A 26,417-nucleotide genomic window follows, 5' to 3' on the forward strand; every position below is an offset into this window, starting at 1 on the left:
TCCCATTTAGAAAATCGTCTATGCCTAAATTCCTCCTTCCAAAGTGCATAACCTCACACTTTTCCACATTGTATTCCAACTGCCACTTTTCGCTTACTCTCCTAGCCTATCCAAATCCTTCTGCAGCCCCCCTCAATACAACCTGTCCCTCTACAGATCTTTTTATCATCTGCAAACAGTGCCTTCAGTTCCTTCTTCCAGATCATTAATGTACTTTGTGAAAATTTGTGGTCCCAGCACAGACCCGAGGCAAACCACTAATCACCGGTGGCCATCCTGAAAAAGACCCCTTTATCACCACTCTCTGCCTTCTGCCAGTCAGCCAATCCCCTATCTATGCCAGGATCTTACCCTTAACACCATGGGCTCTTAACATATTTAACATTCTCCTCTGCGGCACATTGTCAAAGGCAAGAGTTGGGCCTGTTGCAACATGAAAATTGTTCAATTTGATCACTAGATTAATTTATGACTGGATGGTAATTACTTATATCACCATCTCTCATTATCTTGGATAGGAATACAATTGAACTGTTTCATAATATCCCTTTATCTGATTCTGCACAATTCCTTCTTCATACCGTTTCAAATGTTGAGGCTAATCAGAGTTGGAAGGTCTCTCTTGCCGGTACATTTATCCTCATTGCACATTCTTTATATACACAGCAATTAGGCTTTTACATTTTTACAACAAATAAAACTGAGCCTTTCACTATAACTACTGATTAAGTAATTGTAACTCAATGAAGGCTCACTTCTTACTCAAGCATTACAGACTGGTAGGTAATTAAAACATCGAGAAAAGAGTTGAAGCTTTTCATCTTCCACTCATCAGGACATTCGCAAGAATAGAAAATTTAAAGGGAACAACAATTTAAACTTCATGAGAAGAGAGTGTTGATTTGTTGATAAGTGGACTCTGATTGGTAGAGGTGTTGCCATGGGGAGGCGTTGCCGTGGAGAGGCATTGCCATGGAGAGGCATTGCCGTGGAGAGGCATTGCCATGGAGAGCGTACCAGTTAACTGATGAGTCAAGCTTTGTTTATACTCAAATCAGGCAGGTTGACTCTGATTGAATCAGGGCATTTCCTGTGGAATGAACCATGTAAAATGTAAAGTTGCCATCGACCCAGGTGACCATAGGCTGCTTTCCCCTTTGAGGGGGAAGAGCTGACGTGGTGATTTAACCTGAGGATCACCACATCCCAGACGAGGGGCAAGGTTGAGAAGGAGGGGCCTTCCTGAATAACCTCATCCGGTAATGGGATTGAACCTGCGCTGCTGTCCTTGCTCCACATCCCAAACCCGCAATCCAGCCAATGGAACACACCTGTCACTATTTTGTTCAGTTCAAGCAAGCATATGAGTTTCTAGCTTCTTCTGTCTGCATCGATCAGGGCTCTGTGTAGTCACAGATGTAACTTCTGGAACACAGATGTGCACCACTCTGAAAGCCCAAATGATAATCTTAAATTGGGTGCCAGCGTAATTCTTACAACAGTCAGAATTGCTTAACAAATATTATCCAATTGCGGATCACATCTAATGTAGCACAATGGGTTTGGGGTTTTGCAGCACTCAGCATCGCCGAATCAAGGTTCATTACTAATAATAATCTAGTAATCTTTCTTATTGTCAAAAATAGGCTTACATTTTTAAAATTCATTTTTATGGGATGTGGGCATCGTTGGTTAGGTCAGCATTTATTACCCATCCCTAGTTGCCCTTCAGAGAGTGGTAATGAGCTGCCTTCTTGAATCGCTGCAGTCCTTCAGGTGTAGGTACACCCACTGTGCTGTGAGGGAGGGAGTTTCAGGATTTTGCTCAGCGACAGTGAAAGAACGGGGACATATTTCCAATTTAGGGTGGTGAGTGACTTGGAAGGAACCTCCAGGTGGTGGGGTTCCCAGGTATCTGCTGCTCTTGTACTTCTAGATGGTCGTGGTTGTGGGTTTGGAAGGTGCTGCCGAAGGAACCTTGGTGAGTTACTGCAGTGATCTTGTCGAGGTACACAAGGTTGCTACTTTTTGTCGGTGGTGCAGGGTTTGAAGTTTTGAGGAAGGTGGAGCAATCAAGCGGAATGCTTTGTCCTTATTGGTGTCAAGCTTATTGCGTGCTGTTGGAGCTGCACTCATCCAGGCAAGCGGAGAGTATTCCATTACACTTACTTGTGCCTTGTAGATGGTAGACAGCCTTTGAGGGGTCAGGAGGTGAGTTACTCGCCGTAGGATTCCTAGCCTTTGACCTGCCCTGGTAGCCACAGTATTAATGTGGCTGGTCCAGTTCAATTTCTTTTTAACACAGCAATGAAGTTACTGTGAAAACTTAATTATCACCTTCATCATCAGTGGCTTTATGTAGTTCAATCTATAGTTAATAAAGAAGAGTTACTAAATGTGAAACAGCTGAAAGAAATTGGAGATAAAATGACTTCCTTGACCTTGTTACTTATAACAATGATTACAGTATGAATACAGTATGAACAAGATTGATTTTTAAAACTAAAAATGACTCCCCAGGCCTCCCTACATTTTCCCACATTGCAACAGTGACTCCACTTCAAAAGTACTCCATGGGCTGCAAAATGCTTTGGGAAGTCCTGCGGTCGTGAGAGGTGTAATAGAAATGCATTTTTTTCAATTGGCCACAAATTTGCACATGGTACATTTAGTCATTAATAAAGATTCATGTTTTAATTTTATAAAAATGACCATGTCTTTGACACCATGTTGAAATCCAAACACACTTTCTCCTGCATTATTTGTTTGAAAACACAGTGATGTTTTGTGATTTGGAATCCGCTGCCTGCATTGCGAGACTGTTTTCCAAAAGAAAGGAAATGAAAATTGCAGGGAAAAGGGATTAACTGGGTAGCTCTTTCAAACAGGCAGCATGATCAGGATGGGCAGAATGGCCACCTCCTAACCTCTTTGTCTTGTCTGCCTCTCAAGTGAGTGGTAATGACCTGGAATACACGTCCCATGAGTGTGGGAGAAACAGAGATGATGGAATAATTTAGAAAGGACACTGGTGGAAAATACACTAACCGGGATGGAACAGACACTTACCGGGACGGAACAGGAAAATGGAACTCACTGAATTCCATTTCAGTGAGACCCACTGGTTTTTGCACTGAGTGCTGAATTTGGTGCTTTTTGAGTGTGATAGTGAGAGTTTGGTGACCGAGGGAGTTAGGTGAGGAGGGAGTAAGGTGCTCCTTTCATTTTGTTTCCGACATTTCCGCAAAGAGTGAGAAGAGAGCCAAGAGTTTACAGGAAGTGTAGCTGACTGGGAGCAGAGTCGGAGGGCGGAGATCTAGTTAGTCCACACAGCAGCTATATTCTGTAAGGTAAGAGGGGATGGAGGCTAGGCCAGTTACATGCTCCTCCTGTAGGATGTGGGTGGTGAGGGATACCACCGGTGTCCCCACTGACTATACCTGCGGGAAGTGCACCCAACTTCAGCTCCTCAAAGACCGTGTTAGGGAACTGGAGCTGAAGCTGGATGAACTTCGGATCATCCGGGAGGCAGAGGGGGTGATTGAGAAGAGTTACAGGGAGGTAACCACACCCAAGGTACAGGACAAGAATAGCTGGGTTACAGTCAGGGGGAAAAAAACAAACAGGCAGACAGTGCAGGGATCCCTCGTGGCCGTTCCCCTTCAAAACAAGTATACCATTTTGGATGCTGTTGGGGGGGATGACCTACCGGGGGAAGGCCCTAGCGGCCAGGTCTCTGGCACTGAGTCTGGCTCTGGGGCTCAGAAGGGAAGGGGGGAGAATAGAAAAGCAATAGTTGTAGGAGATTCAATGGTTAGGGGAATAGATAGGAGATTCTGTGGTCGCGAGCGAGACTCCCGGAAGGTATGTTGCCTCCCGGGTGCCAGGGCCAGGGATGTCGCGGATCGTGTCTTCAGGATCCTTAAGGGGGAGGGGGAGCAGCCAGAAGTCGTGGTGCACATTGGTACCAACGACATAGGTAGGAAAAGGGGTGTGGAGGTAATAAACAAGTTTAGGGAGTTAGGCTGGAAGTTGAAAGCCAGGACAGGCAGAGTTGTCATCTCTGGTTTGTTGCCGGTGCCACGTGATAGCGAGGCTAGGAATAGGGAGAGAGTGCAGTTGAACACGTGGCTGCAGGAATGGTGCAGGAGGGAGGGCTTCAGGTATTTGGATAATTGGAGGCATTCTGGGGAAGGTGGGACCTGTACAAGCAGGACGGGTTGCATCTGAACCAGAGGGGCACCAATATACTGGGAGGGAGGTTGGCTAGTACTCTTCGGGGGGGTTTAAACTAATTTGGCAGGGGAATGGGAACCGGATTTGTAGTCCAGCAACTAAGGTACCCGATATTCAGGACGCCAAAGCATGTAATGAGGCAGTGGGGAAGGGAACACTGACAAAGGAGAGTATTTGCAGGCACGGAGATGGGTTGAAGTGTGTATACTTCAACGCAAGAAGCATCAGGAATAAGGTGGGTGAACTTAAGGCATGGATCGGTACTTGGGACTACGATGTGGTGGCGATCACGGAAACTTGGATAGAAGAGGGGCAGAAATGGTTGTTGGAGGTCCCTGGTTATAGATGTTTCAATAAGATTAGGGAGGGTGGTAAAAGAGGTGGGGGGGGGCATTATTAATTAGAGATAGTATAACAGCTGCAGAAAGGCAGTTCGAGGAGTATCACCCTATTGAGGTAGTATGGGTTGAAGTCAGAAATAGGAAAGGAGCAGTCACCTTGTTAGGAGTTTTCTATAGGCCCCTCAATAGTAGCAGAGATGTGGAGGAACAGATTGGGAAACAGATTTTGGAAAGGTGCAGAAGTCATAGGGTAGTAGTCATGGGCGACTTTAACTTCCCAAATATTGAGTGGAAACTCTTTAGATCAAATAGTTTGGATGGGGTGGTGTTTGTGCAGTGTGTCCAGGAAGCTTTTCTAACACAGTATGTAGATTGTCCGACCAGAGGAGGGGCAATATTGGATTTAGTACTGGGTAATGAACCAGGGCAAGTGATAGATTTGTTAGTGGGGGAGCATTTTGGAGATAGTGACCACAATTCTGTGACTTTCACTTTAGTAATGGAGAGGGATAGGTACGTGCAACAGGGCAAGGTTTACAATTGGGGGAAGGGTAAATACGATGTTGTCAGACAAGAATTGAAGTGCATAAGTTGGGAACATAGGCTGGCAGGGAAGGACACAAGTGAAATGTGGAACTTGTTCAAGGAACAGGTGCTACGTGTCCTTGATATGTATGTCCCTGTCAGGCAGGGAAGAGATGGTCGAGTGAGGGAACCATGGTTGACAAGAGAGGTTGAATGTCTTGTTAAGAGAAAAAAGGTGACTTATGTAAGGCTGAAGAAACAAGGTTCAGACAGGGCATTGGAGGGATACAAGATAGCCAGGAGGGAACTGAAGAAAGGGATTAGGAGAGCTAAGAGAGGGCATGAACAATCTTTGGCGGGTAGGATCAAGGAAAACCCCAAGGCCTTTTACACATATGTGAGAAATATGAGAATGACTAGAGCGAGGGTAGGTCCGATCAAGGATAGTAGCGGGAGATTGTGTATTGAGTCTGAAGCGATAGGAGACGTCTTGAATGAGTACTTTTCTTCTGTATTTACAAATGAGAGGGGCGATATTGTTGGAGAGGACAGTGTGAAACAGATTGGCAAGCTCGAGGAAATACTTGTTAGGAAGGAAGATGTGTTGGGCATTTTGAAAAACTTGAGGATAGACAAGTCCCCCGGGCCTGACGGGATATATCCAAGGATTCTCTGGGAAGCAAGAGATGAAATTGCAGAGCCGTTGGCAATGATCTTTTCGTCCTCACTGTCAACAGGGGTGGTACCAGGGGATTGGAGAGTGGCGAATGTCGTGCCCCTGTTCAAAAAAGGAACTAGGGATAACCCTGGGAATTACAGGCCAGTTAGTCTTACTTCGGTGGTAGGCAAATTAATGGAAAGGGTACTGAAGGATAGGATTTCTGAGCATCTGGAAAGACACTGCTTGATTCGGGATAGTCAGCACGGATTTGTGAGGGGTAGGTCTTGCCTTACAAATCTTATTGAATTCTTTGAGGAGGTGACCAAGCATGTGGATGAAGGTAAAGCAGTGGATGTAGTGTACATGGATTTTCGTAAGGCATTTGATAAAGTTCCCCATTGTAGGCTTCTGCACAAAGTAAGGAGGCATGGGATAGTGGGAAATTTGGCCAGTTGGATAACGAACTGGCTAACTGATAGAAGTCAGAGAGTGGTGGTGGATGGCAAATATTCAGCCTGGATCCTCGTTACCAGTGGTGTACCGCAGGGATCAGTTCTGGGTCCTCTGCTGTTTGTGATTTTCATTAATGACTTGGATGAGGGAGTTGAAGGGTGGGTCAGTAAATTTGCAGACGATACGAAGATTGGTGGAGTTGTGGATAGTAAGGAGGGCTGTTGTCGGCTGCAAAGAGACATAGATAGGATGCAGAGCTGGGCTGAGAAGTGGCAGATGGAGTTTAACCCTGAAAAGTGTGAGGTTGTCCATTTTGGAAGGACAAATATGAATGCGGAATACAGGGTTAACGGTAGAGGTCTTGGCATTGTGGAGGAGCAGAGAGACCTTGGGGTCTATGTTCATACATCTTTGAAAGTTGCCACTCAAGTGGATAGAGCTGTGAAGAAGGCCTATGGTGTGCTCGCGTTCATTAACAGAGGGATTGAATTTAAGAGCCGTGAGGTGATGATGCAGCTGTACAAAACTTTGGTAAGGCCACATTTGGAGTACTGTGTACAGTTCTGGTCGCCTCATTTTAGGAAGGATGTGGAAGCTCTGGAAAAGGTGCAAAGAAGATTTACCAGGATGTTGCCTGGAATGGAGAGTAGGTCTTACGAGGAAAGGTTGAGGGTGCTAGGCCTTTTCTCATTAGAGCGGAGAAGGATGAGGGGCGACTTGATAGAGGTTTATAAGGTGATCAGGGGAATAGATAGAGTAGACAGTCAGAGACTTTTTCCCCGGGTGGAACACACCATTACAAGGGGACATAAATTTAAGGTGAAAGGTGGAAGATATAGGAGGGATATCAGAGGTAGGTTCTTTACCCAGAGAGTAGTGGGGGCATGGAATGCACTGCCTGTGGAAGTAGTTGAGTCGGAAACATTAGGGACCTGCAAGCAGCTGTTGGATAGGTACATGGATTACGGGAAAATGATATAGTGTAGATTTATTTGTTCTTAAGGGCAGCACGGTAGCATTGTGGATAGCACAATTGCTTCACAGATCCATGGTCCCAGGTTCGATTCCGGCTTGGGTCATTGTCTGTGCGGAGTCTGCACGTCCTCCCCGTGTCTGCGTGGGTTTCCTCCGGGTGCTCCGGTTTCCTCCCACAGTCCAAAGATGTGCGGGTTAGGTGAATTGGCCAATGATAAATTGCCCTTAATGTCCAAATTGCCCTTGGTGTTGGGTGGAGGTGTTGAGCTTGTGTAGGGTGCTCTTTCCAAGAGCTGGTGCAGACTCAAAGGGCCGAATGGCCTCCTTCTGCACTTTAAATTTAATGATAATCTATGATTAATCTAGGACAAAGGATCGGTACAACATCGTGGGCCGAAGGGCCTGTTCTGTGCTGTATTTTCTATGTTCTATGTTCTGTGTCTTATGGTCTCAAAATCGCTTATTGTCACAAGTAGGCTTCAAATTAAGTTACTGTGAAAAGCCCCTTGTCGCCACATTCCAACGCCTGTTCGGGGAGGCTGTTACGGGAATTGAACCGTGCTGCTGGACTGTCTTGGTCTGCTTTAAAAGCCAGCAATTTAGCCCTGTGCGAAACAGCCCCTCAGAATTGTCTGCTCCGAATTTCCGTCCTGTACCAACAATGATAATTTTTATAAATTCTTTTTAAAGGATATTGGAAGAGGAGGAATTGCAGACAGAAGTCTCAAACATCACATCAAACTCATGACAAACTCAAACGATTCCTTCTGATCTGGATATCATCGGGCTCTGAATATCATCGGGCTCTGAATATCATCGGCGAGAAGGAGAAATGTTTGTCCGATCTGTCAGCTTCAAAAGATTTTAAACGTGAGTGTGACTGGAAAAGCACCAAAACCTACACAGCACACACCCAAGTGAGACTGTTCCAGTGAACTGACTGTGGAAACATCAGTGTGACTGGAAAAGCACCGAGATCCACACAACATACACCCGCGTGAGAGAGTTCTAATGAACTGACTGTGGAAAGAGCTTCAACTATTACACAGCCTGAAAAAATGTCATACCATTCACAGTCAGGAGAGACAGTGCACATGTTCGGTGTGTAGACAAGGCTTCCACTGATTGTCCAATCTCGAGCGACACGAGGAGACCCAAAACATAGAGAAACCGTGGCAATGTGGGGACTGTGGGAAGGGATATGGATTTCCATCTGAGCTGGAGACTCATCGTCGCATTCACACTGGAGAGAGGCCGTTCACCTGCTCTCACTGTGAGAAGTGTTTCACTCGGTTATCCACCCTGCAGGCACACCAGCGAGTTCACACTGGGGAGAAGCCGTTCACTTGCTCCCTCTGTGGGAATGGATTCACACAGTTATCCACCCTGCTGTCACACCAGCGAGTTCACACCAAGGAGAGGCCATTCACCTGCTCTCAGTGTGGGAAGGGATTCAGTAATCCGTCCAACCTGCGGACACACCAGCGAGTTCACTCTGGGGAGCGACCGTTCACCTGCTCTCAGTGTGGGAAGGGATTTGTTAATTCATCCAACCTCCTGAAACACGAGCGAGTTCACACTGGGGAGAAACCATTTACCTGCTCCCTCTGTGGGAATGGATTCACACAGTTATCCAGTCTGCAGACACACCAGCGAGTTCACACTGGGGCGAGGTCATTCACCTGCTCTTAGTATGAGAAGGGATTACATAGAAACATGGAAAATAGGAGCAGGAAGAGACCATTTGGCCCTTCGTGCCTGCTCTGCCATTCATTATGATCATGGCTTATCATCCAACTCAATAGCCCAATCCCGCTTTCCTCTCCATATCCTTTGATCCCCTTCGCCCTAAGTGCTATATCTAACTGCTTCTTGAAAACAAATAATGTATTGGCCTCAACTATTTCCTGTGGTAACAAATTCCACAGGCTCACCACTCTCTGGTTGAAGAAATTACTCATCTCTGTCTAAATGGTCTACCCCGTATCCTCAGACTGCGATCTCTGTATACTCCCACCATCGGGAATACCTTTCCTGCATCTACCCTGTCAAGTCCTGTTGGAATATTATAGGTTTCTATGAGATCCCCCATTCTCCTGAATTCCAGCGAATACAATCCTAGCTGATTCAATCTCTCATATGTCAGTCCCACCATCCCAGGAATCAGTCTGGTAAACCTTCGCTGCACTCCCTCTAGAGCAAGAACATCCTTCCTCAGATAAGGAGACAAACTGCACACACTATTCTAGATGTGGCCTCACCACGGCCCTGTATAATTGCAGCAAGATGTCCCTGCTCATGTACTCTAATCCGCTCGCAATGAAGGCTAGCATATCATTTGCCTACTTTACTGCCTGCTATAGCTGCATGCTTACCTTCAGTGACTGGTGTACGAGGATACCCAGGTCTTGTTGCACATTCCCTCTCCTAATTTGTGGCCATTCAGCTAATAGTCTGCCTTCTTGTTTTTGCTACCAAAGTGGATAACCTCGCATTTCTCCAAATTATACTGTATCTGCCATTCATTTGCCCACTCACTCAACTTGTGCAAATCACACTGAAGGATCTCTGCATCCTCCTTACAGCTCACCCACCCACACAACTTGCTGGCATCTGCAAATTTGGAGATATTGCATGTCGTTCCCTCATCTAAATCGTTAATATATTGGGTGTGCAGTGGTTAGCACTGCTGCCTCACAGAGCTGAGGACTAGGGTTCAATCCGTGCCACTCTGTGTGGAGACAAGTTCTCCCCGTGTCTGCGTGAGTCTCACCCCCATAACCCAAAGATGTGCAGGGTAAGTGAATTGGCCACGCTAAATTGCACCTTAATTGGAAAAAAATAATTGGGTACTTTAAATTTCTTTTGTCAATCATTAATATATCTTGTGAATATCTGGGGCCCGAGCACCGATCCCTGCGGTACCCCACTAGTCACTGCCTGCCAATTTGAAAAAGACCTATTAATTCCTACTCTTTGTTTCCTGTCTGCCAACCAATATTCTACCTATCTCAACACACTACCCTTAATCCCATGTGCTTTAATTGTGCACGCTAATCTCTGATGCAGGCCATTCTGGACATAGTGTTATGTAATGAGCCAGACTTGATTAAAGATCTTAAAGTAAGGGAGCACTTAGGAGGCAGTGATCATAATATGGTCGAATTCAATCTCCAATTTGAAAGAAAGAAGGTAGAATCAGATGTAAAGGTGTTACAGTTAAATAAAGGTAACTACAGGGGCATGAGGGAGGAACTGACGAAAATCGACTGGGAGCAGAGCCTAGTGGGAAAGACAGTAGAACAGCAATGGCAGGAGTTTCTGGTAGTAATTGAGGACACAGTACGGAGGTTCATCCCAAAGAAAAGAAAGGTTATCAGAGGGGGGATTAGGCAGCCATGGCTGACAAAGGAAGTTAGGGAATGCATCAAAGCAAAAGAGAAAGCCTATAATGTGGCAAAGAGTAGTTGGAAGTCAGAAGGTTGGGAAGGCTACAAAAACAAACAGAGGATAACAAAAAGAGAAATAAGGAAAGAGAGGATCAAATATGAAGGTAGGCTAGTCAGTAACATTAGGAATGATAGTAAACGTTTCTTTAAATACATTAAAAACAAACGGGAGGCAAATGTTGACATTGGGCCGCTCCAAAATGATGCAGATAAGTTTGTGATGGGAGACAAGGAAATAGCTGAGCATCTAAATAAGTATTTTTGCGTCAGTCTTCACAGTAGAAGACATGAGTAATATCCCAACAATTCCGGAGAGTCAGGGGGCAGAGTTGAATATGGTAGCCATCACAAAGGAGAAAGTGCTAGAGAAACTAAGAGGTCTAAAAATTGATAAATCTCCGGGCCCAGATGGACTACATCCTAGAGCTCTAAAGGAGCTAGCTGAAGAAATAGTGGAGGCGTTGGTGATGATCTTTCAAAAGTCACTGGATTCAGGGAAAGTACGAGAGGATTGGAAAATCGCTGTTGTAACCCCGCTGTTCAAGAACAAGGAAAAAGATGGAAAATTATAGGCCAATTAGCCTAACCTCGGTTGTTGGCAAGATTCTAGAATCCATTGTTAAGGATGAGATTTCTAAATTCTTGGAAGTGCAGGGTCAGATTAGGACAAGTCAGCATGGATTTAGTAAGGGGAGGTCGTGCCTGACAAACCGGTTAGAGTTCTTTGAAGAGATAACAAATAGGTTAGACCAAGGAGAGCCAATGGATGTTATCTATCTTGACTTCCAAAAGGCCTTTGATAAGGTGCCTCATGGAAGACTGCTGAGTAAAATAAGGGCCCATGGTATTCGAGGCAAGGTACTAACATGGATTGACGATTGGCTGTCAGGCAGACGGCAGAGATAGGGGTATAAAAGGTTCTTTTTCGGAATGGCAACCGGTGACGAGTGGTGTCCCGCAGGGTTCAGTGTTGGGGCCACAGCTGTTCTCTTTATATATTAACGATCTAGATGACGGGACTGGGGGCATTCTGGCTAAGTTTGCCGATGATACAAAGATAGGTGGAGGGGCAGGTAGTATGGAGGAGGTGGGGAGGCTGCAGAAAGATTTAGACAGTTTAGGAGAGTGGTCCAAGAAATGGCTGATGAAATTCAACGTGGGCAAGTGCGAGGTCTTGCACTTTGGAAAAAAGAATAGAGGCATGGACTATTTTCTAAACGGTGACAAAATTCATAATGCTGAAGTGCAAAGGGACTTGGGAGTCCTAGTTCAGGATTCTCTAAAGGTAAACTTGCAAGTTGAGTCCGTAATTAAGAAAGCAAATGCAATGTTGTCATTCATCTCAAGAGGCTTGGAATATAAAAGCAGGGATGTACTTCTGAAGCTTTATAAAGCATTACTTAGGCCCCATTTAGAATACTGTGAGCAATTTTGGGCCCCACACCTCAGGAAGGACATACTGGCACTGGAGCGGGTCCAGCGGAGATTCACACGGATGATCCCAGGAATGGTAGGCCTAACATACGATGAACATCTGAGGATCCTGGGATTATATTCATTGGAGTTTAGGAGGTTGAGGGGAGATCTAATAGAAACTTACAAGATAATGAATGGCTTAGATAGGGTGGATGTAGGGAAGTTGTTTCCATTAGCAGGGGAGACTAGGACCCGGGGGCACAGCCTTAGAATAAAAGGGAGTCACTTTAGAACAGAGATGAGGAGAAATTTCTTCAGCCAGCGAGTGGTGGGTCTGTGGAATTCATTGCCACAGAGGGCGGTGGAGGCTGGGACGTTGAGTGTCTTTAAGACAGAAGTTGATAAATTCTTGATTTCTCGAGGAATTAAGGGCTATGGAGAGAGAGCGGGTAAATGGAGTTGAAATCAGCCATGATTGAATGGTGGAGTGGACTCGATGGGCCGAATGGCCTTACTTCCGCCCCTATGTCTTATGGTCTTATAGATTCCCTTGCCTATCCTTCAGTGGGCCAACCCTTTCACTGGCTACCATCTTGCTTTTTATATATGTGTAAAAAGCCTTGGGATTTTCCTTAACCCTATTTGCCAATGACTTTTCGTGATCCCTTGTAGCCGTCCTGACTCCTTGCTTAAGTTCCTTCCTACTTTCCTTATATTCCACACAGGCTTCGTCTGTTCCCAGCCCTTTAGCCCTGACAAATGCCTCCTTTTTCTTTTTGACGAGGCCTACAATATCTCTCGTTATCCAAGGTTCCCGAAAATTGCCGTATTTATCCTTCTTCCTAACTGGAATTCCTTTCAACTGACACTTGAAAGCCTCCCACATGTCAGATGTTGATTTGCCCTCAATCATCCGCCCCCAATCTATGTTCTTCAGTTCCCGCCTAATATTGTTATAATTAGCCTTCCCCCAATTTAGCACATTCACCCTAGGACCACTCTTACCCTTGTCCACCAGCACTTTAAAACTTACTGAATTGTGGTCACTGTTCCCGAAATGCTCCCCTACTGAAACTTCTACCACCTGGCCGGGCTCATTCCCCAAAACCAGGTCCAGTACCACCCCTTCCCTAGTTGGACTGTCTACATATTGTTTTAAGAAGCCCTCCTGGGTGCTCCTTACAAACTCTGCCCCATCTAAGCCCCTGGCACTAAGTGAGTCCCAGTGAATATTGGGGAAGTTGAAGTCTCCCATCACCACAACCCTGTTGTTTTTACTCTTTTCCAAAATCTGTCTACCTATCTGCTCCTCTATCTCCCGCTGGCTGTTGGGAGGCCTGTAGTAAACCCCCAACATTGTGACTGCACCCTTCTTATTCCTGATCTCTACCCATATAGCCTCACTGCTCTCTGAGGTGTCCTCCCCTTGTACAGCTGTGATATCCTCCCTAACCAGTAGCACAACTCCGCCACCCCTTTTACATCCCCCTCTATCCCGCCTGAAACATCTAAATCCTGGAACGTTTAGCTGCCAATCCTGCCCTTCCCTCAACCAGGTCTCTGAAATGGCAACAACATCATAGTTCCAAGTACTAATCCAAACTCTAAGTTCATCTGCCTTACCCGTAATACTTCTTCATTAAAACATATGCACTTCAGGCCACCAGACCCACTGTGTTCAGCAACATCTCCCTGTCTGCTCTGCCTCAGAGCCACACTGTCCCTATTCCCTAGTTCTCCCTCAATGCTCTCACTTTCTGACCTTTTGCTGCTGTGCCCACCCCCCTGCCATACTAGTTTAAACCCTCCCGTGTGACACTAGCAAACCTCGCCGTCAGGATATTTATGCCTCTCCGGTTTAGATACAACCCGTCCTTCTTATATAGGTCACACCTGCCCCAGAAGAGCTCCCAGTGGTCCAGATAACGGAAACCCTCCCTCCTACACCAGCTGTTTAGCCACATGTTTTGCTGCTCTATCTTCCTATTTCTCGCCTCACTGGCACGTGGCACAGGGGGTAATCGTGAGATTACAACCCTAGAGGTCCTGTCTTTTAACTTTCTGCCTAGCTGCCTGAACTCCTGCTGCAGGACCTCATGCCCCACCCTGCCTATGTTGTTAGTACCAGTTTAGATAACTGTGAGTGTGATGCATTTTGGTAGATTGAATCAGGGCAGAACCTACTCAGTGAATGTTAGGGAGTTGGGGAGAGTTATAGAACAAAGAGATCGAGGATTACTGGTTCATAGCTCCTTGAAAGTGGAGTCACAGGTGGACAGGGTGAAGAAGAAGGTATTTGGCATACTTGATTTCATTGGTCAGAACATTGAATACAGGAGTTGGAACGTCTTGCTGAAGTTGTCCAAGACATTAATAAGACCACACTTGGAGTACTGTGTACAGTTCTGGTGCTATTATAGAAAGGATATTATTAAACTAGAAAGAGTGCAGAAGAGATGTACTCGGATGCGACCAGGACTTATTGCCCTGGAGCATAGGGGGCTTAGGCGTGATCTTATAGAGGTCTGTAAAATAATGAGGGGCATAAATGAGGTAGATAGTCAACATCTTTTCCCAAAGGTAGGGGTGTCTAAAACTAGAGGGCATAGGTTTAAGGTGAGAGGAGAGAGATATAAAAGAGACCAGAGGGGAAATTCTTTTCACACAGAGGGTGGCGAGTATCTGGAACGAGCTGCCAGAGGCAGTAGTAGAGGTGGGTACAAGCATTTAGACAGTTATGTGGGAATGCTGGTATAGTGGGGTATGGGCCAAATGTAGGCAATTGGGACGAGCTTAGTGGTAAAAACTGGGTGGCATGGACAAGTTGGGCCGGAGGGCCTGTTTTCATGCTGTAAACCTCTATGACTGTACAACTGCAGCAAAACATCCCTACATTTATATTAGATTTCCTTTGCAATAAACAATAATATTCCATGGACCTTCCCAATCACTTGCTGTACCTGCAGACTAACTTGGGATTGGGTACCCCAATCCCTCTGGACCTCAGAGTTCTGCAATCTCTCTCCATTTAAATAATGTTGTTTTATTAATACTTCCTGACAAAGTGGACAATTCACCTTTTCCCAAGTTGTGCTCCATCTGTCAGTTTTTTGCCCAGTCACTTAACCTATTTGTAGTCCTTTGGATAGGATTGGATTTGTTTATTGTCACTGTACCTCGGTACAGTGAAAAGTATTTTTCTGCGAGCAGCTCAACAGATCATTAAGTACATGGGAAGAAAAGGGAATAAAAGAAAATACATAATAGGGCAACACAACATATACAATGTAACTACAAAAGCACTGGCATCGGATGAAGCATACAGGGTGTAGTGTTAATGAAATCAGTCCATAAGAGGGTCATTTAGGAGTCTGGTGACAGTGGGGAAGAAGCTGTTTTTGAGTCTGTTCGTGCGTGTTCTCAGACTTCTGTATCTCCTGCCCGATGGAAGAAGTTGGAAGAGTGAGTAAGCTGGGTGGGAGTGATCTTTGATTATACTGCCAGCTTTCCCCAGGCAGCGAGAGGTGTAGATGGAGTCAATGGACGGGAGGCAGTTTTGTGTGATGGACTGGGCGGTGTTCACGACTCTCTGAAGTTTCTTGCTTCAGAGCAGTTGCCATACCAGGCTGTGATGCAGCCTGATAGGATGCTTTCTATGGTGCACCTGTAAAAGTTGGTAAGAGTCAATGTGGACATGCCGAATTTCCTTAGTTTCCTGAGGAAGTATAGGCGCTGTTGTGCTTTCTTGGTGGTAGCGTCGACGTGGGTGGACCAGGACAGATTTTTGGAGATGTGCACCCCTAGGAATTTGAAACTGCTAACCATCTCCACCTCGGCCCCATTGATGCTGACAGGGGTGTGCACAGTACTTTGCTTCCTGAAGTCAATTACCAGTTCTTTAGTTTTGCTGGCATTGAGGGAGAGATTGTTGTCGCTACACCACTCCACTATGTTCTCTATCTCCCTCCTGTATTCGGACTCATCGTTATTCGAGATCCGGCCCACTATGGTCGTATCATCAGCAAACCTGTAGATGGAGTTGGAACCAGGTTTTGCAACGCAGTTGTGTGTGTACAGGGAGTAGAGTAGGTGGCTAAGTCCGCAGCCTTGCGGGGCGCCGGTGTTGAGGACTATTGTTAATCATAGAATTTACAGTACAGAAGGAGGCCATTCGGCCCATCGAGTCCGCACCGACTCTTGGAACGAGCACCCTACCCAATGTCAACACCTCTACCCTATCCCCATAACCCAGCAACCCCACCCAACACTAAGGGCAATTTATCATGGCCAATCCACCTAACCTGCACATCTTTGGACTGTGGGAGGAAACCAGATCACCCGGAGGAAACCCACGCACACACGGGGAGGATGTGCAGACTCCGCACAGACAGTGACCCAAGCCGGAATCGAACCTGGGACCCTGGAGCTGTGAAGCAATTGTGCTATCCACAATGCTACCGTGCTGCGCAGAGGTGTTGTTGTTCATTCTTACGGACTGTGGTCTGTTGGTCAGAAAATCGAGGATCCAGTTGCAGAGTGGGGAGCCAAGTCCTAGGTTTTGGAGCTTTGATATGAGCTTGGCTGGGATTATGGTGTTGACTTGCAGACTCCTTCAATCCACTTCACAAATTACTTTCCTACCTGTCTTTGAGGCATCAGAAAATTTAGCCGCCATTCAATCCCGTCATCCACCACATTCATACAGATTGTAAATGGGTGAGAGCCCAGCACTGATCCTGGTGACATTCCACTTGTCACATCTTACCCACCCAGAAATGACCCATTTATACCGACTGGCTGCTTCCTGTTCGCTAATCAATCCTCTATCTATGCTGATGTGTTGCCCCCACTCCCTGAGCTCTTATTTTGCGTAATAACCTTTGATGTGGCACCTTGGGAAATACCTTCTGGAAATCCAGATAAAGCACATCTACAGGTTCCCCTTTATTGACATCCCTTGTTACTTCCTCAGAGAACCTTGATAAATTTGTCAATCACGATTGATTCCCTGAACTGCATTTTCAAACACTGTATCAAAAGAAAAATCAAATCTGCTCTACCCCTCTGGCTCCTTTGCCAATTGCCTCATAGGGACTCACTTTCTGTTAAAGAGCCTGCCAAGACCTCTCACCCACTTCACCGAAAGTGAACAAATTTAATCAGGAAAAGTCCAACAAATTCAAATATTTTCCTGTTAAAGGTTTATTGATGAAACAGAACATGGTTAAAAAAACTAACAGAAAATTACTTGAGGATCAATGACAACCAGAGTAACAGGATGTTCACAATGTTCTGGTCACACATGGATTCCCTTCAGCTCCTCTGTACCCTGTTCCTGTGACTTCCAGCTTGGGACACGTGGGCACTGAACCTTGGGGGTCACATCATCGTCACTCCTGTCACCTCCCCACCCCCCCCCCCGCCCAAAACCTGAATTGTTGGAGGTCCAGTTCCCAGTTTAGCACAGGGATAAATCGCTGGCTTTTAAAGCAGACCAAGGCAGGCCAGCATCACAGTTCAATTCCCGAAAAAGCCTCCCGAACAGGCGCCGGAATGTGACGACAAGGGGATTTTCACAGTAACTTCATTTGAAGCCTACTTGTGACAATAAGCGATTTCCATTTCATTTCATTTCAGTCAGGCCTCCAGCAACTTTCTGGCTCTAGTAGCGACGCCCATGGCAGTTCCCCTATTGGGGAACAGGCCCCGTTAGTCTCAGCTAAATTCAGCGAAAGTCAGCCCTCAGCTCCATCACCTGGCTCTCATTGACACGAGCAATAGAGACAGAAAGGTGCCCGAGGCTCAAATAGGAAGACAAAACTTGTGGATTAGGATCTTCGTAAAGGTCAGCAACCTCTTAGAAAAAAATCAAATTCCCAGTCAACAAATTAAAGGATCACACGACAGCACTTCAAGTTTTATGACTTTTAATACAACAAACAAACTAGAAGCTACTTTAACTTGGAAACCTACACAGTAAACTATAAACTAGAACTTTGTCCTGTTACACAATCTAAAATCACACTCCACGATTATAGTTACTCTGTCCTGGAAGTCGAAACTTAATTGTCTCAGAATTTGTCCAAGTGAGGATTCATTTTCGAGGATTTACTTCCGTTCTTCGACCAAGGCACCGAGGAAAAAGAAAAGGGAGAATAGAATGTGAACTGACAAAATACATAAAAATAGACTGTAAAGGTTTTTCTGGCTACGTAAAAAGGAAACATTTGGCTCAGACAAAGTTTTGTCCATTCCAGATAGAGTCAGGAGAATTTAGAATGAGGAATCGAGATCTCTACAGCCTCCTCGTTCAACACTCTGGGATGTTGATCATCAGCTTTTGGGGATTTATTCACTTTCAGTGTCATTAATTTTTCCAGTACTACTTTTACACCAATACTAATCTCTGCCAGTCCCTTGGTTCTCTGGTGTTTTGGGGACAATTTCTGTATCTTCCTCTGTGAAGACAGACACACATTGTTCAGTTTCTCTGCCATTTCCTCATTCCCCATTCTAAACTCTCCTGTCTCTGCCTGGAATGGACCCACATTGGTCTTTGCTAATCTTTTCCTTTTCACATTCCTGGAGAGGTTTCCAGTCGGTTTTTATGTTTCTCGCCGGTTTGCTCTCATCAGTTTCTTGATCCTCATTTGCTGAATTTGAATGGATCTCGTGGAATCTTTAACTTTTCTTGTTCACCACGGTTACATCACTTTTCCTGTTGGATTTTTGTTCCTTAAAGGAATCTATATTTGTTGTATATATGCAAAATAAAAGTTGCAAAAATCCCAGAGGACCATAGGCTGCTCTCACCTTTGACAGAGAGAGTTGACTGGAGGTGATTTAACCTGAGGGTCAGCACACTTCAGCCGAGGGGCTTGGTTGAGAAGGCGGGGCCTTCATGAATAAACTCAGCCAGGACGGGAGTTGAATCCTCACTGTTGGCCTTACTCTGCATCACAAACCAGTCATCCAGCCAACTGAGCTAACCGACCCCCTGATAAATATATAATAATTCCTTAAACATTAGGTATTCCCTGTACCGATCAGATTCCCAGTCCACCTCAGACAACTTGCCCCTCATACCATGATAGTTTTCTTCTGTGAGGAACACCCAGATAAATTAAACAAAAGAATCATGTAACCACCAGGGCTCATCTCCATGGTAGTGTGGCATGCTTTGGAGGGTTCCAAACAGAAATAGGAACTAAATATCTTCAAACTTCCAAACACCCTTTCACACTGTGATCCTTGTGCAATTTGAAGCCAGGTATTAGCAACAAGGCTTAAAGAGCATCAGCCCACTGGAGGCAAAGTGGTGAGACTGGCCAGTCCAGCAGAAAGAAACCCTCCGACCATCCCCACTGACCACCTGTCAGAATGAACAAAATGCAGTCCTGGATGTAGAGCAGAAACAATAACAGCAGAATCCAACCCCTGTAATCAATTGTGAAACTGTTGGTGTCAAAGCAGGTGCACTGAAGCAAGCAATCCTGTCTCACATTGAGAGGTGGACGGCCTCTCCGCAGTGTGAACCCGCTGGTGTCTCCGCAGGTGGGATAACTGAGTGAATCCCTTCCCACACTGAGAGCAGGTGAATGGCCTCTGCCCAGTGTGAACTCGCTGGTGTCTCTGCAGGTTGGGTAACTGAGTGAATCCCTTCCCACACAGAGAGCAGGTGAATGGCCTCTCCCCAGTGTGAACTCGCTTGTGTCTCCGCAGGGTGGATACTTCAGCAAATCCTTTCCCACAGAGAGCGCAGGTGAATGGCCTCTCCCCAGTGTGAACTCGCTGGTGTGACTGTAGGGTGGATAACTGAGTGAATCCCTTCCCACACTGAGAGCAGGTGAATGGCCTCTCCCCAGTGTGAACTCGCTGGTGTGACTGCAGGGTGGATACCTGATTGAATCCCTTCCCACACTGAGAGCAGGTGAATGGCCTCTCCCCAGTGTGAACTCGCTGGTGTCTCTGCAGGTGAGATAACTGATTGAATCCCTTCCCACACTGAGAGCAGGTGAACAGCCTCTCCCCAGTGTGAACTCGCTGGTGTGACCGCAGGTGAGATAACTGACTGAATGCCTTCCCACACTGAGAGCAGGTGAACGGCCTCGCCCCAGTGTGAACTCGCTGGTGTCTCCGCAGGTAAGATAACCGAGTGAGTCCCTTCCCACACTGAAAGCAGGTGAACAGTGTCTTCCCAGTATGAATTTGCTGGTGTGTCTTCAGGGTGGATAACTGAGTGAATCCCTTCCCACACTGAGTGCAGGTGAATGGCCTCTCCCCAGTGTGAATTCGCTGGTGTGTCTGCAGATTGGATGGCTGAGTGAATCCCTTCCCACACAGAGTGCAGGTGAATGGCCTCTCCCCAGTGTGAACTCGCTGGTGTCTCTGCAGGTTGGGTAACTGAGTGAATCCCTTCCCACACTGAGAGCAGGTGAATGGCTTCTCCCCAGTGTGAACTCGCTGGTGTCTCAATAGGCGGGACGAATCACAGAATCCTTTCCCACACTGAGAGCAGGTAAATGGCCTCTCCCCAGTGTGAACTCGCTGGTGTGCCTGAAGGTTAGATAACTGACTGAATGCCTTCTCACACTGAGAGCAGGTGAATGGCCTCACCCCAGTGTGACTGCGTCGAAGAGTCTCCAGCTTAGATGGGGCTCTGTTTCCCTTCCCACAGTCCCCATATTTCCACGGTTTCTCCATGTTATGGGTCTCCTCGTGTCTCTCCAGGTTGGATGATCTATTGAAGCCTCTTCCACAGACACAACACGGGTATGGTCTCTCCCTGCTGTGAATGTTATGTTTATTCAGGCTGTGGAACTGGTTAAAGCTCTTTCCACAGTAAGTTCGCTGGAACTGTCTGTGCGGAATCTGCACGTTCTCCCGTGTCTGTGTGGGTTTCCTCCGGGTGCTCCGGTTTCCTCCCACAGTCCAAAGATGTGCAGGTAAGGTGGATTGACCATGCTAAATTGCCCTGAGTATCGAAAAAGTTTGGGTGGGGTTATTCGGTTACGGTGATAGGATGGAGGTGTGGGCTTAGGCAGGGTGATCTTTCCAAGGGCCGGTGCAGACTCGATGGGCCAAACGGCCTCCTGCTGCACTGTAAATTCTGGGAGTCTATGAACTCCCTCACTCGGGTGTGTGTTGTGTGGGTCTCGGTGCTTTTCCAGTCACACTGATGTTTGAAATCTTTAGCTGACAGTTCGGGTAAACATTTCTCCTTCTAGATTCAAAGGCCGATGATGTTCAGGTTCCAAGGAATCGAGTGACTGTCAGATCGAGACGTAATGTTTGAGCTTTCTGTCTGTAATTCCTCCTCATCTAATATCCTGTAAAAACAATTTACAAAATTCATCATTGTTAGTACAGGATCGAAACTTAGAACAGACAATTCTCGTTTCTATGGAACATTTTTCCTCTCTCTTATTCCGCGAAAGCTGTAAATCTCCCAATCCACACAATCTCCCTCCATTCTCACTCTGCTGTATCTAATATTCACCCTCCCAATTCTCCTGAAGGTGCTGATTCATGTTGACTGACAGATCTAAGCTCACAGCTTCCTGTCCAGATCACAACAAATATGAACTGCAGGCGGCCATTCGGCCCATCGAACCTGAACCATTCAATGGGATCATTGGCTGACCAACCTCAGCACTGTTTTCCTGCACTATCCCCCTATCACAATGGTCAGCACAGTGGTTAGCACTGTTGCTTCACAGCTCCAGGGTCCCAGGTTCGATTCCCGGCTTGGGTCACTGTCTGCACGTTCTCGGTGTGTCTGCGTGGGTTTCCTCCGGGTGCTCCGGTTTCCTCCCATGGTCCAAAGATGTGCAGGTTAGGTGGATTGGCCATGCTAAATTGCTCTTAGTGTCCAAAAAGGTTAGATGGGGTTATTGGGTTACAGGGCTAGGTGGAGGTGTGGGCTTAAGTAGGGTGCTCTTTCCAAGGGTGATGCAGAGTCAATGGGCCTAATGGTGTCGTTCTGCACTGTAAATCCTCTGGGGTACAGATTTCCAAAGCTTCACCACATCCTTGAGTAAAGAGATCCCTCCTCATTTCAGCTTTCTCTCCATTTACCTGCCAGTTCCCCATAACCCTCGACACCCTCATCAATTAGAAGTCTGTGTGAGGGGCTTCCGGGTGCGGCTATGCAGAGCTAGGTCGCACATTCGGCAGCTCCTGCTTGGAACGGACTTTTGGGCTCTTTTACAGGGCCCCCACGGCATTTGTTTGACATTTCCCGGTGTGGGAAGAAGGCGGCAATATTCCCCCGACAGTGTCCCCCAGGAAGGGTATGTCTCTTGGTTGCCAGACACACGCAGAAACAGTGAAAGATTTGGCTGCAACTACAGGATAAACAGGGCCTCTTCCAGCATGCAGGCGGGGGAAGGGCAAGCTTAAAGCTGCAAGCTGACCTGAGGGCCTGTATCAAAGGTGAATTTTGCAGCAGAGGGAACAACTGTGAAAAGACCTCATCAAGGCCACTGAAGGGACTTCCGGTTGCGGTGATGCCTAGCTAGCCGCACGCTTCGGCGGCTCCAGCTCCGACGGACCTTCGGGCTCTTTTAAGAGCCCCAACGGGGAATTTTTCGACGACGCAACCCGGTGTGGGGCGTGTGAGAAGGGAGTCCCCCCCAAACGAAGGAGGAAAAAACCGGCGGCGGCGGCTGCAGCGCGAGGAATCGTCGACCAAAGGGTCAGAAAGAGAGAAGTACAAGATGGCGGCGGAGAAAGCGCAGGCGACATGGGGGCCTGAGCATGAAATTGTGAGACGGTGCGTGGAGCTGCTGAAGAGGGAGGTGCTGACCCCGTTGCTACAGGCAATTGAGGGGCTCAAGGAGACATTAAAGACCCAGGAGACAGAGCTCCGCGTGGTGGAGCAGAAGGTGACAGATAATGAGGACGAGATCCTGGGCCTGGCGGTTAAGACACAGACGCACGAGGCACTTCATAAAAAGTGTACTGAAAGGATCGAAGCCCTAGAAAATGGAGCGCGAAGGAAGAACCTTCGGATACTGGGTCTCCCTGAGGGTGTGGAAGGAGTGGACTGTGGAGCGTACGCAAGTACGATGCTGAGCTCACTGATGGGTGCTGAGGCCCCTACGGGCCCCTTGGAGGTGGAGTGGGCAAATCGGATTCCGGCGAGAAGACCAAAAGCGGGAGAACCACCCAGGGCGATAATCGTGCGATTTTACCGCCTTAAGGATAGAGAAGAGGTCCTGAGATGGGCTAAAAAGGTGCGGAGTAGCAGATGGGAGAATGCAGTGGTACGGGTATACCAGGATTGGAGTGCGGAGGTGGCGAGAAGGAGGGCGAGCTTCAACCGAGCCAAAGAGGTGTTGCATAAAAGGAAGGTGAAGTTCGGGATGCTGCAGCCGGCAAGACTATGGGTCACGTATCAGGAGAGACACCATTATTTCGAGACGGCGGAGGAAGCATGGACCTTCATCAAAGAAGAGAAATTGGATCGGAACTGAGGGACTGATGCTGCAGGAAATGTTATTGTTAATGTTACGGTGGAAGTTAATTGAGAAGTAAACAGGGAAGGGGGGAGACATTGGGGAAATGTGGGCGCCGGTGAGGGGGGAAAGACGGGACATAGTTGGAGAATGGGGAAGGGGAGGGGGAGGGGAAAGGGAGCTGCGCCATAAGAGGCGGGTCAGGTAAAGGGATGTTCCCGCACCAGAAAGAATAAGGCGGGAAGACAGGCGCAAGGCGGATGGGACTTCCCCACATGGGGGGGGTCGAGGAGTGAGCAGGAGTAGCCGGGGTCAGTTGAAGTTAGCTGACTTACGGAAGTAATATGGGGGGAGCAATCAAGCTAGAAAGAGATCTAGCGGGGAGGGGAGGAGGGAGGGAGAAGGGGGGGGGGGACAACTGGGTTGCTGCTGCGGAAATCCAAAAGGAAATGGCTAAAGAGTGGGTGGGCGGGGATGGTGTGCGACGCTGGGGGAGCGAGCGGGAGCGCGGAGGCGGGATATGGGACTGGCCTAGAGAAGGTAATGGCTAGTCGACATGGGAGGGGGGCAGGTAGCCCCCTAGTGAGGCTGATCACGTGGAACGTGAGAGGCCTGAACGGACCGATAAAAAGGGCCCGAGTGCTCGCGCATTTGAAAGGACTAAGGGCAGACGTGGTTATGCTCCAAGAGACGCACCTAAAGGTGGCGGACCAAGTTAGGCTAAGGAAAGGATGGGTGGGACAGGTGTTCCACTCAGGACTGGACGCAAAGAATAGAGGGGTGGCCATTTTGGTGGGGAAACAGGTCGCATTTGAAGCAAAGAACAGCGTAGCAGATAGCGGAGGTAGATATGTAATGGTGAGTGGCAGGCTGGAGGGAATGGAGGTCGTGTTGGTTAACGTGTATGCCCCAAACTGGGACGATGCGGGATTTATGAGACGGATGCTGGGGCGTATACCGGACCTGGAGGTAGGAAACTTGATTTTAGGAGGGGACTTTAATACGGTGCTGGACCCGGGGCTAGATAGATCCAGCTCAAGGACCGGAAGAAGGCCGGCAGCGGCCAAGGTACTTAAGGGGTTTATGGACCAAATGGGGGGAGTGGATCCATGGCGATTTCTTAGACCTAGGGCTAGGGAGTATTCCTTCTTCTCCCATGTCCATAAAGTGTACTCCCGGATAGATTTTTTTGTTTTGGGAAGGTCGTTGATCTCTAGGGTGGAAGAAGCTGAGTACTCAGCCATAGCGGTTTCGGATCATGCCCCACATTGGGTGGACCTGGAATTAGGAGAGGAAAGGGAGCAGAGAACACTCTGGCGATTAGATGTGGGACTGATGGCGGATGAGGGAGTGTGTGCAAGAGTGCGGGGGTGTATTGAGAGATACCTGGAGGTCAATGACGACGGCGAGGTCCCGGTGGGAGTGGTATGGGAAGCACTAAAAGCGGTGGTCAGAGGAGAGCTGATCTCCATTGGGGCCCACAAAAGGAAAACAGAGGCCAAGGAAAGGGAAAGATTACTGGGGGAGATTTTAAGGGTGGATAGGGAATTTGCAGAGACCCCGGAGGAGGAATTGTACAGGGAGAGGAGACGACTCCAGACGGAATTTGACCTTCTGACCACCAGAAAGGCGGAGGTACTGTGGAGGAAGGCACAGGGGAGGAGGTATGAATATGGGGAAAAGGCGAGTCGCCTGTTGGCTCATCAATTGCGAAAGAGGGCAGCAGCGAGGGAAATAGGAGGAATTAGAGACGAAAGGGGAGACACGGTGCGAAGGGCAGGAAAGATAAATGAGGTGTTCAAGACCTTCTATGAGGAACTGTATAGGTCTCAACCCCCAGAGGGAGAGGAGGGGATGCGGCAGTTCCTGGACCAATTGAGGTTCCCGAAAGTGGAGGAGCGGGGGGTGGTAGGCCTGGGGGCACCGATTGGGGTGGACGAGGTTATTAAGGGACTGGGAAGCATGCAAGCAGGGAAGGCCCCAGGACCAGACGGGTTCCCGGTGGAGTATTACAGAAAATATGTGGACTTGTTGGCCCCGTTGATGGTGAGGACGTTCAATGAGGCCAGGAAAGGGGGGACTCTACCCCCGACGATGTCGGAGGCGACGATATCGTTAATTTTGAAGAGGGATAAAGATCCGTTGCAGTGCGGGTCCTATAGACCCATTTCATTGTTGAACGTGGACGCCAAATTGTTGGCAAAGGTACTGGCATCGAGGATAGAGGACTGTGTCCCGGGGGTGGTGCACGAAGACCAGACAGGGTTCGTAAAAGGGAGACAACTGAATGTTAACGTGCGACGACTATTAGGGGTGATAATGATGCCCCCAGTGGAGGGGGAGGCAGAGATAGTGGCGGCAATGGACGCAGAGAAGGCATTTGATAGGGTGGAGTGGGAGTATTTATGGGAAGTGTTAAGGAGGTTTGGGTTTGGGAACGGGTTTATTAGCTGGGTTAGACTTCTTTATGGGGCTCCAACGGCAAGCGTAGTTACAGGTCGACATAGATCGGAGTATTTCCGACTATATAGGGGAACAAGACAGGGATGCCCGCTGTCTCCATTGTTGTTCGCGTTGGCAATTGAACCTCTGGCCATGGCGTTGAGGGACTCCAGGAAATGGAGAGGGGTGATTAGAGGGGGAGAAGAACACCGAGTCTCGTTATATGCGGATGACCTATTGTTATACGTGTCGGACCCAGCGGGGGGAATGATAGAGGTTATGCGAATTTTGAGGGGGTTCGGGGATTTCTCGGGGTATAGGCTAAACATGGGGAAGAGTGAATTATTTGTGATACATCCAGGGGACCAGAGTAGAGAGATAGAAGGCTTGCCTCTAAGGAAAGTGGAAAGAAACTTCCGATACCTGGGGATTCAGATCGCTAGGAGCTGGGGAACCTTGC

General features: G+C 47.6%; 1 protein-coding gene across 4 annotated transcripts in view; it reads right to left on the reverse strand.

Moving 5' to 3' along the window:
* Positions 1-17,966: 17,966 nt before the first annotated feature.
* Positions 17,967-26,417, reverse strand: part of LOC140418562 (uncharacterized) — a 244,209-nt gene continuing 235,758 nt past the window's right edge. For all 4 annotated transcript variants that reach the window (XM_072502076.1, XM_072502074.1, XM_072502078.1 and 1 more), the window contains exon 2: positions 17,967-21,385. In XM_072502076.1, the coding sequence (XP_072358177.1) occupies positions 19,521-20,759 (1,239 nt within the window). In that variant the 5' untranslated portion in view covers positions 20,760-21,385 and the 3' untranslated portion in view covers positions 17,967-19,520. The remainder of the gene's footprint in view (positions 21,386-26,417) is intronic.

The sequence above is a fragment of the Scyliorhinus torazame genome, chromosome 5 (assembly GCF_047496885.1).
Source record: "Scyliorhinus torazame isolate Kashiwa2021f chromosome 5, sScyTor2.1, whole genome shotgun sequence".
In the NCBI taxonomy this organism is placed as follows: domain Eukaryota; kingdom Metazoa; phylum Chordata; class Chondrichthyes; order Carcharhiniformes; family Scyliorhinidae; genus Scyliorhinus; species Scyliorhinus torazame.